A 7,500-nucleotide genomic window follows, 5' to 3' on the forward strand; every position below is an offset into this window, starting at 1 on the left:
GAGTTTTTTTACCAGCTTTAGAGAAAGAGAGTCAAACCTATTAATGCCATAGTTATGATATATATATTTAGTCTAATTATATCTATATATTCCCTTTTTATGACATACCCTAGTAAAACAAAACGAAGGGAATTGACCCATTAATTACGATGATGTGATATCACATCATGTGGTGGCAGAAAAGGAGTAAGGCTTTTTGTATGGCGGCACGCCGGTTGATGTGTGTTTAGCAGGTGGGCGCGGCATTAGAGGGCAAATACCCAGAAGCATTAGGCCTATGCATTTCAAAATCCGTCGCCAAAACCACCCCGGTAATCAGGTTGGTTGTGTGACAAAGGGAAGAGAAAAATCGCACAACTTCCACCATGCCATAAACTCCAGCTCATGATAAAAGTTCATAAGTGTTAGAGGTGGTGTGTTGGTCTGACCATTCCCTCAGATAGGCCATAACATATCTGACCTTTAATAGTTTCCTCCCTTTTAGTAAACATAATTGAGTCACTTGGATTCATTATGTATAGATATAAATATAGATATTCTTGATAAGCATCTTACAACTATGGAATTGATGGGTAATGATTCTTCCATGAAAGCTGGCACAAGAATCTCATCAATATCATACTCTACTTGCTGATCTCTGCTCTACTTGCACACCTTTCCTTTGCAATTTGTCATATGTATACTCTCATTCACTCTTATTAACCCATTGCGTACGGGTGTCATGGCATACGTGTCGGCACCGATTAGGTCTAAGAGACGGGTGTCAATGCGTACATGACGCGACATCGGGATCTGCTCACAGTTGAAACGTTCGCACAATCATAAAATATTATGGCTGTAACTGATTATTAGCTGGTGCCGCTAGTGTCGTAGACCGCCTGTCATGACAACCAGTTAGGTCGTTAGGCGCCCCGTCGGCAATGGGTTAATTCTGGAATATTCCTCTATCCCCTTAGTGCCCTCACACATAACTTTGTAAACCTTTTTTTTTTTTTTTTATGTGTCTGTGTTTCTGTGTGTCTGTACCTGTATGCTCATGTGTATATAGGTAAATTTATCTTTATATATCCTCTCTCTTTTTCTCTCTCCCTCTCTCTCTCTCTCTCTCTCTCTCTCTCTCTCTCTCTCTCTCTCTCTCTCTCTCTCTCTCTCTCGCTTTCTTTTTTTTCTCTCTCTCTCTCTCTCTCTCTTTCTCTCTCTCTCTCTCTCTCTCTCTCTCTCTCTCTATCTTTTTTTCTCTCTTTCTCTCACGCTCTCTTTTTCTCTCTCTTTCTCTCTCTTTCTCTCTCTCTCTCTCTCTCTCTCTATCTCTTTTTCTCTCTTTCTCTCGCTCTCTCTTTTTCTCTCTCTTTCTCTCTCTCTCTCTCTCTCTCTCTCTCTCTCTCTCTCTCTCTTTCTCTCTCTCTCTCTCTCTCTCTCTCTTTTTCTCTCTTTCTCTCTCTCTCGCCCTCTCCCTCTCTCCCTCCCTCTCTCTCTCTCTCTCTCTCTCTCTCTCTCTCTCTTTCAATATGTTCTAAGAATATGCAGACTTTTCCATTTTTACTGAATGTATATAGACTTGTATAAAGATGAAGGTTGAGCAAAATTTGATGGTTGGAAAGGCATCTTAGTTTCAATACTCATTATTTTAGCATGGAAGAAACTGCAGTATTTCAACATGCAATTGCTTCACTAACTCCAATGTTGAAATATTAAAAAGAAAAAATAAACTGAAATTATCTTTTTGTATTTTAACACAAGTTTGCTTGCTCTACCATAGGAATGTTTACATTACAGCCAATCAGTCAGGGGATAAGCCACAGTGTGCATGTGCGATTTTGATGCCTAATGAAAGGGGACCTTTTTTGCTCTGCCTCTCCTGCATTTTGACTTATAATTCCCATTCTTTCCTTCTTAATCCCTAATAAATGTTACATGATGAAATTTTAACTCAAACGACTTGTTACCTTCACAGAGGGTGTTACTTTCACAGAGGATGCAACAGCGACGTGGAAACGAGCAGCCGCGGTGGGCGAGGCAGAGGTGGCCCCCGTGGAGGACGCGGACGGGGCGGAGGCGGCAGGGGAGGAGACCGCTACACCAACGACCGTTCCGGATCCGGTAATATGCTCAGTGATTACATATCCAGTGCCGAGAAACGGGGTGGGCCAGGGAGAGGTGGGGGGCCTGGGCGGGGGGGCCAGGATGGCCGGGGAGGAGGGCAAGATGGAGGAGGAAGAGGAGGAGGAGGAGGACCTTCTGAGAGCCGAGGAGGCGGTGGTGACTACTCCCGCCCACCCCCTCCTGAGCACAGGAACCACAGAGGGGGGAGCGCCGACAGGGGTGGCCGCAGGGACAAAAAGTAGTCAGAAACGCTCTCTCTCTCTCTCTTGACCTCTCTCCCCCAGAGATGACTCACACAACTCTTCGACCGAGCGGCTCGTGTGGCTGCCTAACCATCCATCTGGATGGCAGCCTCACTACACGCAATGATCTGTAAGGATAACACATACGAGTATTTCGCAACTGTGCTCGACTCTCCTGGATGATGGTGATCAGACTTGGCGTGATGTCGATTCTTTTGGATTCTCTCCACCAGATTATTATTATTATTATTACTAGCATCATTTTTTGTTTTATCCTCTTTTTAATATGTGACTTAATATTTTGCTGCGACATGAAGCAGACTAGAATAAGTCATTTAGGCACAACCACCAAATCTAAAGATTTAAGGTCGTAAAGGTTTTGATGTTGGAAGAGGTGGCCCATGTCACCCAAGGAATTCTTATATGATCTGATAAGGCAAGCAACCATTTAAAAGATAGAGAAGAAAAGAGGAGAACAGCAAGTGCAAGTAGAAGCTGAAGAAAAAGAAAAAGAAAAATTATAAGATTTAAAATTTGAAGTCTTGAACGTTTGATGCACCTTTATAACATTTTTTTTCTTTTACTTCTACTTTGCTTTTTATTGTTATTATTATTTACGTGGAGAGAGTGAACTTTAAGATTTTTGAAAAATCATCCTTTGGTACAGAAAAGAAGGTATTGCATCACCTTTCAAAAAGAAAAAAAAGAAAATGGGAAAGAATGCAAAGAAAATTCAATTAAGAAAATGAAGCTAAAAATTAAATTTATTAAAATAAAAAAACAATAAAAGAATCGACGCACTTACATACTTATGTATGTATCCAAGGGGAGAGCCTAGGCCATCATCAGCCCAAGGTCCCTCTGAGGCTTTGCGGGCCATGTCGAGCAAAGTCCACAGCCTTGGCATGGGCCCCCAAAGCCCCTATGTCTCCCCTCGGAAAATATTTTTTGGAAATATTGGACAAACACCAAACCTAGTGTTGCCAATAAACATTGGTAACCTGATTGCTGTGGACTTTCATTGGACATCTAAAAACAAGAATTAATTGCCAGATCTGCTGTTTGTAGTCAACTATGTATGCATGCTGCAGTTTTTTTCATTCTTTTTTTTTTTCTTTCTTTCTTTCTTTCTTTTTTTCTACTTTTGTGTGTTATACATATGTATTTCCCCCCTCTTTTTTATATATACTGATATATGTATAAAATCTGCATTATTGCATGTTGCATTTGTTTGTTTGTTATTATGCAGGTATGAATGTTTTACTAGAACCGTATCTCAGAAATTCCCTTGTTTATATTTTTCTATCATAGGAGGTTAAACCATTTTTTTCTATCTTTACTAATATTTTTCTTATCCAAGAAATTGTGTTCATATATATATATATATATATATATATATATATATATATATATATATATATATATATATATATATATATATATACAAATATATATATATATATATATATATATAATATATATATATATATATATATATATATATATTATATATATATATATATAATATAATATATATATATATATATATATATATAATATATAATATATATATATATATACATATATATATACATATATATATATATATATATATATATATATATATATATATTATATATATATTGTGTGTGTGTATGTGTATGTATGTATGTATGTATGTATGTATGTATGTGTGTGTGCGTGCGTGTGTAAAAAAAAAATTCTCTCTTATTTATCATTATTATTGTTATCATTATCATTAATGCAGCTATCTAAAGACCCTTCAGATTATGATATTAAAAAAAAACAAAAAAAACAATATATATATATATATATATAAATACATATATATAGCAAGAAAAAGAGAAGGAAATATTGTCAATATTTCGCTACTAATCCAGTGTTTACTTGTCATAAGAAAACCCCATGATAATCTTTTTAGAATATCACAGTAAGACAAAATGATATGCAGTTGTGGAGCTCCAATGTGGGAAGCAAGGGGTCACATGCTGTCACTTGCTAGGCATCCCCAGGGTTAGTATGGGGGGTGGGGGTGAAATTTTGAGACAGTTGACAGAAAGTTTTTTGTACTTGTTTCTTCCCTCTCTGTTAATGGAGGGTAATAGTAAGTTTAGAGCAAGATGAAAGGCAATTGTCACTCTCTCTCCCCACTTTCTGTCTCTCACTTTTTCTTCTTCCTTATCCTCCTCTACTTCCTACACTTGCTTTTGTTTACTTATTGTACATTCCTGCATCATTTTGTTAAGCCAGTTTTTTCCAATTTTACACTTTTAGAGCTGTTACTTTCATTCATCCTCAATTTAGAATCTCTTCCTACTTCACTTTTTCTCTCACTCTTTATCTTTGTTGTCATTTTTCTACAGCCATATCCACACCCCACCTCACCTCATTCCACCCCACCCACACAATAATACTCATACTCTCACTCTCACAATTACCCTCAGCTTCCTCCCCCATGCATACATTCATACCCATTCACATGCATCACTCACTGTTACAACTCCTCTCTCATTTTCTTAGTCCCTCTTCCACCTCCTCTCATCTCCTTTCCAACCTTCATTTAATCCCCCATTCCTTTCTCTCCCTTTTCATCCTCTTCCTTACCCCCAGAAGGTTTTCCAAAGCCTTGGCAATCCTTCCCATGTTAGAGGTCCACCAGGACACTGCAACTTAGACTATCCGCCTAGTCTCGATGCAGTGACAAGTATTGTTGTATGTCCCTTTATTATATACCAGTTCGCACCCCAAGTCAAGATGTCTGTCTTGTAACCGATAGTGCTACTGGAACACATTCACAGCCATGTAGCTTGCTGCCCTGCGCTTAATGGAATTTTTGACCCTAGAAAGGAGAACCTGTTATGATTATTATCACTATTATTATTATTATTTACTTTCATTTTATTTCTAATTATCTATGTTATATTTGTCTGCTTTCTATTGCAAGTCATGTGTCTTGATTTTGAGTATTTATCTATCCTTTCTATATTTTCTCTATATTTACTTTTTTTCTATCCATTAAACTACCCTAATATTCCAGTTTATTGGCTGGATTTGGTTATTCTGGATGTACTTTTCATGAGTGTACTAAGTTTTCATTTCTTAAGTTACCAGACTTTATTTTATTTGATATTTTGTTTTTTCTCTTAAATGCTCGCCATTACTGTAGAGAAGCTTTAGTTGCCATGTGCATTGTTAGTATTGCATCTGTATGATTCCTTACTGAGTTTTGAGGCAAATTTTCTACCTCTTATTATTGGATTTTTCATTTATTTCTAACCATGTTATCACTGTTTCATTCATTTTTCCTTTATCTATTTTTTTAAATTGATTTTTTATTTGTCTTATATATATATTAACCCTTTTATGTCTTTTTTTGTGGATGGTCATGGTAACTTGAAATGGAATTTAAACACTAAGAAAGGGAGGTAGGCTGTAGACCAGCCTGGTTGCTAGGTAAATTAGGGTCATTAACTTGATAGACATCTATAGAAACAAAATATAACAAAAAATTATGAAAGATCATGAGTAACTTTAATTTAGTAGATAAAAGTCAGTATTCAATTCATTAAGTCCAAATGGGAGAGCTTAGAGATTCTCTGTGACAAAGGTTAGGACACACCATGACAAGGTCAGTCTTGGTGTTGCCTAAAATGGGTTTTCTTTGGCTGCCCTTCACAGTCTGCATTTTCTAGTTTACTTATTAGTTCTTTTTTTATTTTATTTATTTGTTGTTTTCTTGTTAATCAGTCTCTCTTTCTCTCTCTCCTCCCTCTCTTTCTCCTCCCTCTCTTTCTCTTCCCTCTCTCTCTCTTCCCTCTCTCTCTTCCCTCTCTCTCTTCCTTCTCTCTCTCTTCTCCCTCTCTCTCTCTCCTCCCTCTCTCTCTCTCCTCCCTCTCTTTCTCTCCTCCCTCTCTCTCTCATCTCTCTCTCTCTCTCTCTCTCTCTCTCTCTCTCTCTCTCTCTCTCTCTCTCTCTCTCTCCTCTCTCTCTCTCTCTCTCTCTCTCTCTCTCTCTCTCTCTCTCTCTCTCTCTCTCTCTCTCTCTTTTGCTCTTCTCTCTCTCTCTCTCTCTCTCTCTCTCTCTCTCTCTCTCTCTCTCTCTCTCTCTCTCTCTCTCCTCCCTCTCTCTCTCTCTCTCTCTCTCTCTCTCTCTCTCTCTCTCTCTCTCTCTCTCTCTCTCTCTCTCTCTCTCTCTCTCCCTCTCTCTCTCTCTCTCTCTCTCTCTCTCTCCCTCTCCCCCTCCCTCTCCCTATTCCTCTTTTTTCTCTGTCTTTTTCCCTCCACTGTTCATTCTGCCCTCAACAACCACCATATTTCTGCAAATGTTAAGTGAAGTGTTGCAGATGAAACAGTAGCAGGTCAGCTTAAAATAATGAAAAAAGACTCCCAGTAAGGCAGTACATTGGTGTGCAAGGCATTACTATTACCCATATTGCAAATAATGCTGTTAATATTTTATTTTATTTTTATTTATTGAAATATGTCATTTGTAATAGTTTTGATATTTTTTACATATCATTATTATTGACAGAATAATCAAGAATGCTTGTTGGCATAAGTATTGGTGTTTTTTCTTTCTTTCTTTCTTTCTTTCTTTTTATTATTATTACTATTATTATTACTATTATTACTTATAGCATTATAACAATATGTTTGTCTTTATTATTATTATTATTATTGCAACATCTTTTAGACAGATGCCATTTGTGGAGCATTGTTAATCAGATAATCCTAGCACTTATTGTAGATGCAGATTTTGTTATTATTATTATTACTGTTGTTGTTTTTACTATATGTATGGCCTTAAAGTGTGCACCTCTATGTCCTCAATACATTTTTTCTTTCTTTTGTTTTCTCAATTCTTATTCTTATTCTTATTGTTAGTTATTAGATGTGGGATGACAATTGCAGTTTTGTGCATTTGATTTTGGTTTAATTACACTTGGCTTAGTTATTACGGCAGCATTTTGTAATTTGTACTGAGCGATAATTTTGTTTGCAGAATATTCCCATTAAGGAAGTATATTTGTAACCACTGTAGAAATATAGAGATCATGAAATCTAGGGAAAAGAAGAGTAAGGACTATTATGCTTTGCAGAACTTGCTTGTTGCATTCATCATTTGGCTGCTTCAC

General features: G+C 37.0%; 1 protein-coding gene across 2 annotated transcripts in view; it reads left to right on the plus strand.

Moving 5' to 3' along the window:
* LOC122254561 (synaptic functional regulator FMR1) overlaps nt 1-7,500 on the plus strand; it is a 51,167-nt gene that overhangs the window by 21,641 nt on the left and 22,026 nt on the right. Inside the window, exon 9 of one of the 2 annotated variants that reach the window (XM_043018295.2) lies at nt 1,973-2,100. In XM_043018295.2, the coding sequence (XP_042874229.1) occupies nt 1,973-2,100 (128 nt within the window). Of the gene's footprint in view, nt 1-1,954; nt 2,101-7,500 lie in introns of both variants that reach the window. The other variant, XM_043018294.2, reaches the window with a different exon arrangement.

Source organism: Penaeus japonicus, unplaced genomic scaffold, assembly GCF_977035675.1.
Source record: "Penaeus japonicus unplaced genomic scaffold, GWHDUDI00000001_assembly GWHDUDI00000016, whole genome shotgun sequence".
NCBI classification, from domain to species: domain Eukaryota; kingdom Metazoa; phylum Arthropoda; class Malacostraca; order Decapoda; family Penaeidae; genus Penaeus; species Penaeus japonicus.